Raw genomic sequence first — 12,674 nt, forward strand, 5'->3', positions numbered from 1 at the left:
CCACACCGTCCCATCACATACTCCCAGGGTCAGAGACAGAGTGAATCTCCCTCCACACCGTGCCATCACTCACTCCCGGTGTCAGACACAGAGTGAGCCTCCCTCCACACCGTCCCTTCACACACTCCCGGGGTCAGACACAGAGTGAATCTCCCTCCACACCGTCTAATCACACACTCCCGGGGTCAGACACTAGATGGCGCTCTCTCCACACATCCCGTGAGGCTTATTCGTGTTACAGAATTAAGTTCCTGGGTTGATTTCGGGAGCAGGTTATGTTGTCCCAGAGCTATTGCTGTGACAGGAGGTTTGTCGGGAAGGGTTCAGCCCGTGGAACTTGGATAAGTGGGCAGTCACTTGCATACGAGTACCGCAGAGGGACGATGCGAGAAAACACTGACAAAGGGTGGAGGGGCTGATTAACCAGTTGGTGTTGTGTGTCAACCTTCTCCGCACATCACTCCTTGCAGCCCACGCCTCACCAGTTCAAGATACAATCCTTCAGTGTCCCAACAAAGTGCATGAGGTGCACTTCGGTCATGGTGGGACTGGCTCGGCAAGGGGTCAACTGTGAAGGTAGGGTCAAAGGTCACCGGTCACTGACCAATCACCGCTGGGTATGAGAGAGGGGGAAATCAGCCGGGGTCCCTGCTCCCCGTCACTGACCTGTGGTCAGGCCATGGGAAGTTGGGAGCAGGGGGGTGCGAGTTGGGGGTGATGGAATTGAGTGGGTGGGTTGGAGGGAGTTTAGTCAGTCTCGCGAGCAGTGGGTTCCAGAACGGAGAGCGGATTGGGGCTGGGGCAGATGTTGTGCGGAGGCTGGTGTCAAGGGTAGGATACGCGTAGGAAGAGAGGGGATATCCTGGGCAATGGTGAATGGGCTAGTGTGGACTTGCTGGGCTGAAGGATCTCTGTGGGCCATGGGGATGGTGACAATGGAGGAGAGGGCATTTTGGGGAGGTTAGTATTCATTTGGGGTTTCTTTCTCTCCCTCTCCATCACCTCCTTCTTCCAACCTTCCCTCCATTTCTCCCCACCCCTCCCCCTTTTTATTTTCCTTTCCCCTCCCTCCTCTCCTCGCCCATCACCTTCTCTCTTTCCCCCTCATCATTGCCCCCTCCCCGCTCCCTTGGCCCCTGCCTAATTTCTCACCTCATTCTCTGCCCCCCCCCTACCAGTTTGCCATTTCAGCTGCCACTCGGGCTGCTCGGCGGGGGCACTGGGATGCCCGGCGCCCCTCCAGCAGGTCCGGTCCCTGGGGATCGAGCCGAGCAGAGGCACCGGGACCGCACTGGAGGGCAACGTGTCGGTGAGCAAGTCGTGCGGCGCTGGGGCGGGGGGTATGGGTGACTGTGTGCCTGCAAAGACTTGCTGTGCATTCCCAAACCAAAGGCCGTGGATGGACCAGGAGGTATGCCGTCTGCTGAAGGCCAGATCTGTGGCATTCAAGTCTGGCGACCCAGGCTTGTACCAGAAAACCGGGTATGACTTGCGGAGGGTTATTTCAAGGGCAAAGGGACAACTTTGAGCAAGGTTGGAGGCGACATCGGATGCACAGCAACTCTGGCAGGGTCTGCAAGACGTTGCTTCCTAGAAAGCGAAACCCAACAGCATGAATGGCTGCGATGCTCCACTACCAGATGAATTCAACGCCTCCTATGCTCGCTTTGAAAGGGTGAGTATAACTACAGCTGTGAAGATCCCGGCTGCACCCGGTGACCCTGTGATCTCCATCTCGGAGGTCGATGTTAGCCTGTCTTTCGCAAGGCGGAAGGCCCTGACGGAGTAGCTGGTAAGGCTCTGAAAACTTGTGCCAAACAGTTGGCGGGAGTATTCGAGGACATTTTCAACCTCTCACTGCTACGAGCAGAAGTTCCCACTTGCTTCAAAAAAGCAATAATTATACCAGTGCCCAAAAAGAATAATGTGAGCTGCCTTAATGACTATCGCCCGGTAGCACTCACATCGACAGTGATGAAATGCTTTGAGAAGTTGGTCATGACTAGACTGAACTCCTGCCTCAGCGAGGACCTGGACCCACTGCAATTAGCCTGTCGCCACAATAGGTCCACGGCAGATGCAATCTCCATGCATGGCTCTTCACACGACTGTAGACCACCTGGACAACACAAACACCTATGTCAGGATGCTGTTCATCGACTATAGCTCAGAATTTAATACCGTCATTCCCACAATCCTGATTGAGAAGTTGCAGAACCTCAGCCTCTGTACCTCTCTCTGCAATTGGATCCTCGACTTCCTAACCAGAAGACCACAGTCTGTGCGGATTGGTGATAACATATCCTCCTCGCTGACAATCGACATTGGTGTACCTCGGGGGTGTGTGCTTAGCCCACTCCTCTACTCTCTCTAAACCCATGACTGTGTGGCTAGGCATAACTCAAATACCATCTGTAAATTTGCTGACGATACAACCATTGTTGGTAGAATCTCAGGTGGTGACGAGAGGGCGTGCAGGAGTGAGATATGCCAACTAGTGGAGTGGTGTCACTCAACCTGGCACTCAACGTCAGTAAGCTGAAAGATCTGATTGTGGACTTCGGGAAGGGTAAGACGAAGGAACACAAACCAATCCTCATCGAGGGATCAGAAGTGGAGAGAGTGAGCAGTTTCAAGTTCCTGGGTGTCAGGATCTCTGAGGATCTGACCTGGTCCCAACATATCGATGCAGTTATAAAGAAGGCAAGACAGCGGCTGTACTTCATTAGGAGCTTGTAGAGATTTGGCATGTCAACAAAAACACTCAAAAACCTCTAGAGATGTACCGTGGAGAGCATTCCGACAGGCTGCATCACGGTTTTATTAATCTTTCCTTTCTAATGCATTGAACTGCTGCTAAGTTAACAAATTTCTCGACACATGCCAGTGATGATAAACCTGATTCTGATTCGGGAGAGCCGGGGGTGGGGGAGCGAGCGCGTGCACGGTCCGGTCGGGAGGGACGGGGGCGCCGGTATCCGTGTCCCGCGCGCCGGGGGTGGGGGAGCGAGCGCGTGCACGGTCCGGTCCGGTCGGGAGGGACGGGGGCGCCGGTATCTGTATCCCGCGCACGGGGGGTGGGGGTGGGGGAGCGAGCGCGTGCACAGTCCGGTCGGGAGGGACGGGGGCGCCGGTATCCGTGTCCCGCGCGCCGGGGTTGGGGGAGCGAGCGCGTGCACGGTCCGGTCCGGTCGGGAGGGACGGGGGCGCCGGTATCCGTGTCCCGCGCGCCGGGGGTGGGGGAGCGAGCGCGTGCACGGTCCGGTCGGGAGGGACGGGGGCGCCGGTATCCGTGTCCCGCGCGCCGGGGGTGGGGGAGCGAGCGCGTGCACGGTCCGGTCGGGAGGGACGGGGGCGCCGGTATCCGTGTCCCGCGCGCCGGGGGTGGGGGAGCGAGCGCGTGCACGGTCCGGTCGGGAGGGACGGGGGCGCCGGTATCCGTGTCCCGCGCGCCGGGGGTGGGGGAGCGAGCGCGTGCACGGTCCGGTCCGGTCGGGAGGGACGGGGGCGCCGGTATCTGTATCCCGCGCACGGGGGGTGGGGGTGGGGGAGCGAGCGCGTGCACAGTCCGGTCGGGAGGGACGGGGGCGCCGGTATCCGTGTCCCGCGCGCCGGGGGTGGGGGAGCGAGCGCGTGCACGGTCCGGTCCGGTCGGGAGGGACGGGGGCGCCGGTATCCGTGTCCCGCGCGCCGGGGGTGGGGGAGCGAGCGCGTGCACGGTCCGGTCGGGAGGGACGGGGGCGCCGGTATCCGTGTCCCGCGCGCCGGGGGTGGGGGAGCGAGCGCGTGCACGGTCCGGTCGGGAGGGACGGGGGCGCCGGTATCCGTGTCCCGCGCGCCGGGGGTGGGGGAGCGAGCGCGTGCACGGTCCGGTCGGGAGGGACGGGGGCGCCGGTATCCGTGTCCCGCGCGCCGGGGTTGGGGGAGCGAGCGCGTGCACGGTCCGGTCCGGTCGGGAGGGACGGGGGCGCCGGTATCCGTGTCCCGCGCGCCGGGGGTGGGGGTGGGGGAGCGAGCGCGTGCACAGTCCGGTCGGGAGGGACGGGAGCGCCGGTATCCGTGTCCCGCGCGCCGGGGGTGGGGGAGCGAGCGCGTGCACGGTCCGGTCCGGTCGGGAGGGACGGGGGCGCCGGTATCCGTGTCCCGCGCGCCGGGGGTGGGGGAGCGAGCGCGTGCACGGTCCGGTCGGGAGGGACGGGGGCGCCGGTATCCGTGTCCCGCGCGCCGGGGGTGGGGGAGCGAGCGCGTGCACGGTCCGGTCGGGAGGGACGGGGGCGCCGGTATCCGTGTCCCGCGCGCCGGGGGTGGGGGAGCGAGCGCGTGCACGGTCCGGTCGGGAGGGACGGGGGCGCCGGTATCCGTGTCCCGCGCGCCGGGGTTGGGGGAGCGAGCGCGTGCACGGTCCGGTCCGGTCGGGAGGGACGGGGGCGCCGGTATCCGTGTCCCGCGCGCCGGGGGTGGGGGTGGGGGAGCGAGCGCGTGCACAGTCCGGTCGGGAGGGACGGGAGCGCGCAGCTTTGCTCGGTGCCCTGCTTGACCGGTTCACCGTCCCGCAGGTGCCGAAGCCGGCGGGGGTGCGTCGCGGGTGGCAGCGGGCGCACGCCGTCCTCTCCGACTGCCGGCTGCTGGTCTTCGAGGCGGCGGAGCCGAAGGGGACCGGAGCGGCGCACGTCTTCGACCTACGGTGCGTGAGGCTCCGGGCAACCGGACCCGCCAACCCCTTCATCCCAATGGGAACCCTTCCTTCTCCCGGGAGCCGGTCCCGGGTCCCTTCGTCCCTCCTGGAACCCCGTCACTCTCCCGGGAGCCGAACCTGGAGCCCCGTCACTCTCCCGGGAGCCGAACCTGGAGCCCCGTCACTCTCCCGGGAGCCGAACCTGGAGCCCCGTCACTCTCCCAGGAGCCGAACCTGGAGCCCCGTCACTCTCCCAGGAGCCGAACCTGGAACCCCGTCACTCTCCCGGGAGCCGAACCTGGAACCCCGTCACTCTCCCAGGAGCCGAACCTGGAGCCCCGTCACTCTCCCGGGAGCCGGTCCTGGAGCCCTGTCACTCTCCTGGGAGCCGAACCTGGAGCCCCATCACTCTCCCGGGTCCCTTCCTTCCTCCTGGAACCGAACCTCCTCTCCCGGGAGCCAAACCTGGAACCCCGTCACTCTCCCGGGAGCCGAACCTGGAACCCCGTCACTCTCCCAGGAGCCGAACCTGGAGCCCCATCACTCTCCCGGGAGCCAAACCTGGAGCCCCGTCACTCTCCCGGGAGCCGAACCTGGAGCCCCGTCACTCTCCCGGGAGCCGAACCTGGAGCCCCATCACTCTCCCGGGTCCCTTCCTTCCTCCTGGAACCGAACCTCCTCTCCCGGGAGCCAAACCTGGAACCCCGTCACTCTCCCGGGAGCCGAACCTGGAGACCCGTCACTCTCCCGGGAGCCGAACCTGGAGCCCCGTCACTCTCCCGGGAGCCGAACCTGGAGCCCCGTCACTCTCCCGGGAGCCGAACCTGGAGACCCGTCACTCTCCCGGGAGCCGAACCTGGAGCCCCGTCACTCTCCCGGGAGCCGAACCTGGAGCCCCGTCACTCTCCCAGGAGCCGAACCTGGAACCCCGTCACTCTCCCGGGAGCCGAACCTGGAGCCCCGTCACTCTCCCGGGAGCCGGTCTGGAGCCCTGTCACTCTCCCGGGAGCCGAACCTGGAACCCCGTCACTCTCCCGGGAGCCGAACCTGGAGCCCCATCACTCTCCCGGGTCCCTTCATCACTCCTGGAACCGAACCTCCTCTCCCGGGAGCTGAACCTGGAGCCCTGTCACTCTCCCGGGTCCCTTCATCCCTCCTGGAACCGAACCTCCTCTCCCGGGAGCCAAACCTGGAGCCCCGTCACTCTCCCGGGAGCCGAACCTGGAGCCCCGTCACTCTCCCGGGAGCCAAACCTGGAGCCCCGTCACTCTCCCGGGTCCCTTCATCCCTCCTGGAACCGAACCTCCTCTCCCGGGAGCCGAACCTGGAGCCCCGTCACTCTCCCGGGAGCCGAACCTGGAGCCCCGTCACTCTCCCGGGAGCCGAACCTGGAGCCCCGTCACTCTCCCGGGAGCCGAACCTGGAGCCCCGTCACTCTCCCAGGTCCCTTCATCCCTCCTGGAACCGAACCTCCTCTCCCGGGAGCCGAACCTGGAGCCCCGTCACTCTCCCAGGTCCCTTCATCCCTCCTGGAACCGAACCTCCTCTCCCGGGAGCTGAACCTGGAGCCCCGTCACTCTCCCGGGAGCCGGACCTGGGTTATTCATCCCTCCTGGAACAGAACCTCCTCTCCCGGGAGCCGAACCTGGAGCCCCGTCACTCTCCCGGGAGCCGAACCTGGAGCCCCGTCACTCTCCCGGGAGCCGAACCTGGAGCCCCGTCACTCTCCCAGTAACCCAACCTGGAGCCCCGTCACTCTCCCGGGAGCCGAACCTGGAGCCCCGTCACTCTCCCAGTAACCCAACCTGGAGCCCCGTCACTCTCCCGGGAGCCGAACCTGGAACCCCGTCACTCTCCCAGTAACCCAACCTGGAGCCCCGTCACTCTCCCGGGAGCCGAACCTGGAGCCCCGTCCCGGGAGCCGAACCTGGAGCCCCGTCACTCTCCCGGGAGCTGAACCTGGAGCCCCATCACTCTCCCGGGAGCCAAACCTGGAGCCCCATCACTCTCCCGGGAGCCAAACCTGGAGCCCCATCACTCTCCCGGGAGCCGAACCTGGAGCCCCGTCACTCTCCCAGTAACCCAACCTGGAGCCCCATCACTCTCCCGGGAGCCGAACCTGGAGCCCCGTCACTCTCCCGGGAGCCGAACCTGGAGCCCCGTCACTCTCCCGGGAGCCGAACCTGGAGCCCCGTCACTCTCCCGGGAGCCGAACCTGGAGCCCCGTCACTCTCCCGGGAGCCGAACCTGGAGCCCCGTCACTCTCCCGGGAGCCGAACCTGGAGACCCGTCACTCTCCCGGGAGCCGAACCTGGAGACCCGTCACTCTCCCGGGAGCCGGTCCTGGAACCCCGTCATTCTCCCGGGAGCCAAACCTGGAGCCCCGTCACTCTCCCGGGAGCCGAACCTGGAGCCCCATCACTCTCCCGGGTCCATTCATCCCTCCTGGAGCCCCCGTCACTCTCCCGGGTCCCTTCATCCCTCCTGGGACCCCGTCACTCTCCCGGGTCCATTCATCCCTCCTGGAACCCCGTCACTCTCCCGGGTCCATTCATCCCTCCTGGAACCCCGTCACTCTCCCGGGTCCCTTCATCCCTCCGGGAACCGAATCTCGACCCCTCCATTACTCCGCTCCCCAGGATCCTTCCCCTTGCCGGGGAGGTGGGTTAGGGACCGGGGAGGTGCGATACGGAGGGAGAGCGGTCATGGCTGTCCCGGTGACGGGGTGTTTGATCGTGTTGCAGGGACGAGGGTTTCTCCGTCGCCTCTGTCTTATCCTCCGATGTCATCCACGCCAACAAGAAGGACGTCCCTTGCATCTTCCGGGTGAGTGAGCGGGACCCTGCCCCCTCACCTCTGCGCGGAACCCGCTACCCCAAATCCCTGAGAGCCGGGTGCCTCGCCGCCCACCTCCCGAACGCCCCTGCTGCTAATTTCTCCTCTCGGGCGCACAATGGCTTCAGGGAACACCGTCAAGGCCATTCAGCCCCTTGATTTTTGACCGGAAACCCCCCCCCCCCCTTCCATCTCTGTCACTCGGTGGTCTGAGGGCGACACAGCCACTCAGGCCAAATCCCCGGGGTTGGATTTCCTGCAGCGCCGGAGCTGTGCACTCGAGCACCTCAGGACCCTTCGGTCGGTACCGAGCCCCGGACCAGGATGACTGACTTGCCCCTCTCCCGCAGGTCACAGCCTCGCAGCTGAGGTTGCCAAGCACCAAGACCTCCCTGCTGGTGCTGGCGGACAGCGAGAGTGAGAGGCGCAAGTGGGTGACGGTGATCAACGAGTTGGTCTCCATCTGTAAGCAGAACGGACTCCGGGAGAGCCTGGCGTTGGAGGCCACGGAGGCGTATGACAGTACCCTGCCCCTGATCCAGAGTGTGCAGTCTGGAGCCATTCTGGGTAATGAGACTCAAACCTCCGCACCGTCCCATCACCCACTCCTGGGGTCAGACACAGAGTGAATCTCCCTCCACACCGTCCCATCACACACTCCCGGGGTCAGACACTGAGTGAATCTCCCTCCACACCGTCCCATCACACACTCCCGGGGTCAGACACAGAGTGAAGCTCCCTCCACACCGTCCCATCACACACTCCCGGGGTCAGACACAGAGTGAATCTCCCTCCACACCGCCCCATCACACACTCCCGGGGTCAGACACAGAGTGAAGCTCCCTCCACACCGTCCCATCACACACTCCCGGGGTCAGACACAGAGTGAATCTCTCTCCACACCGTCCCATCACACACTCCTGGGGTCAGACACAGAGTGAATCTCCCTCCACACCGTCCCATCACACACTCCCAGGATCAGACAGAGTGAATTTCCCTCCACACCGTCCCATCACACACTCCCAGGGTCAGACACAGGGTGAATCTCCCTCCACACCGTCCCATCACACACTCCCGGGGTCAGACACAGAGTGAAGCTCCCTCATCATCCTGTCATACACAGGAACAGAGAACTCTTCAAAATTCATTGATACAGCCCAGTCCTTCACAGGAAATACCCTCCCACCACTGACCAGCATCCATCATCAAGGACCCCCATCACCCAGACCATGCTCTCAGGGACAGTTATCACCCCTCAACCATCAGGTCCCACACCACCAGGTTCAGGGACAGTTATCACCCCTCGACCGTCAGGTCCCGCACCACCAGGTTCAGGGACAGTTATCACCCCTCGACCATCAGGTTCAGGGTCAGTTATCACCCCTCAACCATCAGGTCCCACACCACCAGGTTCAGGGACAGTTATCACCCCTCGACCTTCAGGTTCAGGGTCAGTTATCACCCCTCAACCATCAGATCCCGCTCCACCAGGTTCAGAGACAGTTATCACCCCTCAACCATCAGGTCCCACACCACCAGGTTCAGGGGCAGTTATCACCCCTCAACCATCAGGTCCCACACCACCAGGTTCAGGGACAGTTATCACTCCTCGACCATCAGGTCCCACACCACCAGTTTCAGGGGCAGTTATCACCCCTCAACCATCAGGTCCCACACCACCAGTTTCAGGGGCAGTTATCACCCCTCGACCATCAGGTCCCACACCACCAGGTTCAGGGACAGTTATCACCCCTCAACCATTAGGTCCCACACCACCAGGTTCAGGGACAGTTATCACCCTTCAACCATCAGGTCCCACACCACCAGTTTCAGGGGCAGTTATCACCCCTCAACCATCAGGTCCCACACCACCAGGTTCAGGGGCAGTTATCACCCCTCAACCATCAGGTCCCACACCACCAGTTTCAGGGGCAGTTATCACCCATCAACCATCAGGTCCCTCACCACCAGTTTCAGGGGCAGTTATCACCCCTCAACCATCAGGTCCCACACCACCAGGTTCAGAGACAGTTATCACCCCTCAACCATCAGGTCCCACACCACCAGGTTCAGGGACAGTTATCACCCCTCAACCATCAGGTCCCACACCACCAGGTTCAGGGACAGTTATCACCCATCAACCATCAGGTCCCACACCACCAGGTTCAGGGACAGTTATCACCCCTCGACCATCAGGTCCCACACCACCAGTTTCAGGGGCAGTTATCACCCTGAACCGTCAGAATCAGAACTGGGTTTAACATCACCAGTGTATGTCGTAGCAGGGTGCAGATAACGTTTCTACCCAAGAGGGTGCTGACCTGCAGGTCACCCTAGGGCAAGGTGTAGCACCTTCTGAGCCCCCGATCAGGGTCACGTGAAGCCCTGGGATCGGGTGGTGGACAGGTGTACGAGCAGCCGGTGAAGATCACAAGTCCTGGTTACACGGCCACTGACGCCAGACAGACAATCTCTGAAGAGTATTGATAATGGCTGGGTCACCCGTCTTGTAAAGACACTGCCTGGAAGTCGTCAATGGCAGACCATCTGTGTAGAAAAATTTGCCAAGAATAGCTACGGTCATGGAAAGACAGTGATTGCCCATGTCATACTACATGGCAGATACTGATGATGTCATATGACAACACATAATGATGTCACACGACACAGCACATAAACAAATGAAATGTTCTGAAATATGGTGTTTTGTGGCAGCAGGTACATTACGATACCTAGTAGTTAAATGCAATATATTACAATAGGAGGTAGATATTTAAAAAATAAAGTAGTGAGAAAATATAAATAAAAAAGTAGTGGGGTGGGGTTCATGGGTTCAGTGTCCATTCAGAAATCGGATGGCAGAGGGGAAGAAGCTGTTCCTGAATCGTTGAGTGTGTGTCTTCAGGCTCCTGTACCCCCTCCCTGATGGCAGAGGGGAAGAAGCTGTTCCTGAATCGTTGGTGTGTGTCTTCAGGCTCCTGTACCCCCTCCCTGATGGCAGAGGGGTAGAAGCTGTTCCTGAATCACTGAGTGTGTGTCTTCAGGCTCCTGTACCTCCTCCCTGATGGCAGAGGGGTAGAAGCTGTTCCTGAATCACTGAGTGTGTGTCTTCAGGCTCCTGTACCTCCTCCCTGATGGCAGAGGGGAAGAAGCTGTTCCTGAATCGTTGAGTGTGTGTCTTCAGGCTCCTGTACCTCCTCCCTGATGGCAGAGGGGAAGAAGCTGTTCCTGAATCATTGAGTGTGTGTCTTCAGGCTCCTGTACCTCCTCCCTGATGGCAGAGGGGAAGAAGCTGTTCCTGAATCGCTGAGTGTGTGTCTTCAGGCTCCTGTTCCTCCTCCCTGATGGCAGAGGGGTAGAAGCTGTTCCTGAATCACTGAGTGTGTGTCTTCAGGCTCCTGTACCTCCTCCCTGATGGCAGAGGGGAAGAAGCTGTTCCTGAATCGTTGAGTGTGTGTCTTCAGGCTCCTGTACCTCCTCCCTGATGGCAGAGGGGAAGAAGCTGTTCCTGAATCATTGAGTGTGTGTCTTCAGGCTCCTGTACCTCCTCCCTGATGGCAGAGGGGAAGAAGCTGTTCCTGAATCGCTGAGTGTGTGTCTTCAGGCTCCTGTTCCTCCTCCCTGATGGCAGAGGGGTAGAAGCTGTTCCTGAATCACTGAGTGTGTGTTTCCTGTACCCCATCCCTGATGGTAGCAATGAGAAGAGGGTATGTCCTGGGTGGTGGGGCATCGCCTTTTGAGGGTGACCCGGAGGCTGGTGTGGAAAACTTCACTCACCTCAATACTGGACTGATTCCACAACCTGCGGTCTCACCTTTTAAGAACTCTGCAACCCACGGTCTCACTATTATGTCTCTTTGACTTTGTTAACGTATAACGTTCAGAACAGGAGCAGGCCCTTCGGCCCATAATTTTGTACTGGACCAGCAAAAAGCAATTTTTTTTAAAAAAAGACACTAAAAACGAATCCCTGCTACCTACATGTCAGTGTCCGGTCCGGTCCGGAATCCGCGTTCCGGGTCATGATCCGGTCCGAGTGCTCCGGACTCCGGGTCTTGCAGCTGTCTCTCCCGGCCCCTTTGAGCCTGTTAATTCATCCTGGTCCCCGTTCCTGACACTACACAATGTCACATCCCTCCATCTTCCTCACTTAATCTACCTCTGCCACCGGGCAGCGCGTTCCAAGTTCAAAATACATTTGATATCAGAGTATCTATGCAGTACACAACCCTGAGGTTTGACTTCGCCAAAGACGGGCGTAAAGCACAGAACCAACCCGTTCGAAACACAGACACCCGACGCCAAAACCCAGCTCCCCAACGCTTGCAGAAAAAAAATCACACGGAAGAGTAAGATCAGAAACACAGAACATAAAACACAGAAGGCATATTTTAGTGCAATTCAGCTCCAGGCATCCACCACTCTCCGAGTAAAAAACTTGCCCCTCACATCCCCCCTCTCACCTTCAATGCTGCCCCCCTGGTATTAGTCATTTCAACCCTGGGAAACAGATACTCCCTGTCCGCTCTATCTATAATCTTGTAAACCTCCGTCAGATCTCCCCTCAGCCTCCGACGCTCCGGAGAAAACCCGGGTTTGTCCGGCCGCTCACGATAGCCCACGCCCTCTACACCAGGCAGCATCCTGGTGAACCTCTTCTGCCCCCTCCCCGAAGCCCCAACGTCCTCCCCATAGATTCTATAAATTCCGTTACATTTCGTTATTTTGCCCGGAGGACAGGGAATGACGGAGACGCAGACGGTACTTTGGTAATAAATTCACTTGACGTTTGACTCGGGGTCTCCTGGACCGTCTTCCTTCTTTCTCAGACCAGAAACGAATTGCTCTGGGAACTGAGGACGGCCTCTTCCTGCTGCATCTGATGAAAAACGGTAAGCTCTATCTCGCCGGGGGGCGCCGGTGCCGGACAGCTGGGGGTCAGGGTTGAGGGCGAATACGGCCGATGTGGTGGTGGGGGGGGGGGGTCACAGTGTGAGGGTTGAGGGTCAAGCGAAAGGGTGGCACAAGGGGACAGAGAGGGCATGAGGCGTCTGGGGAGGAGGGTGAGGGATGGGGGGTTCCTGGTGTGAGGCTGGGGACTGGCTGCTGTTGCGGGGTCGCAGTAGATGGTGTTGGACAAAACGGGAGTAAGGCAGGCAGATAC

General features: G+C 60.7%; 1 protein-coding gene across 5 annotated transcripts in view; it reads left to right on the plus strand.

The window, feature by feature from the left end:
• LOC132383978 (serine/threonine-protein kinase MRCK alpha-like) overlaps nucleotides 1-12,473 on the plus strand; it is an 86,162-nt gene extending 73,689 nt beyond the window's left edge. For 2 of the 5 annotated variants that reach the window (XM_059955216.1, XM_059955215.1), the window contains exons 22-27: nucleotides 471-576; nucleotides 1,179-1,309; nucleotides 4,557-4,684; nucleotides 7,420-7,501; nucleotides 7,861-8,077; nucleotides 12,340-12,465. In XM_059955216.1, coding sequence (XP_059811199.1) covers nucleotides 471-576; nucleotides 1,179-1,309; nucleotides 4,557-4,684; nucleotides 7,420-7,501; nucleotides 7,861-8,077; nucleotides 12,340-12,458 — 783 coding nt within the window. In that variant the 3' untranslated portion in view covers nucleotides 12,459-12,465. Of the gene's footprint in view, nucleotides 1-470; nucleotides 577-1,178; nucleotides 1,310-4,556; nucleotides 4,685-7,419; nucleotides 7,502-7,860; nucleotides 8,078-12,339 lie in introns of those variants that run through there. The other 3 variants (XM_059955219.1, XM_059955218.1, XM_059955214.1) reach the window with 2 other exon arrangements.
• Nucleotides 12,474-12,674: the final 201 nt, after the last annotated feature.

The sequence above is a fragment of the Hypanus sabinus genome, chromosome 31 (assembly GCF_030144855.1).
Source record: "Hypanus sabinus isolate sHypSab1 chromosome 31, sHypSab1.hap1, whole genome shotgun sequence".
Lineage (NCBI taxonomy): Eukaryota > Metazoa > Chordata > Chondrichthyes > Myliobatiformes > Dasyatidae > Hypanus > Hypanus sabinus.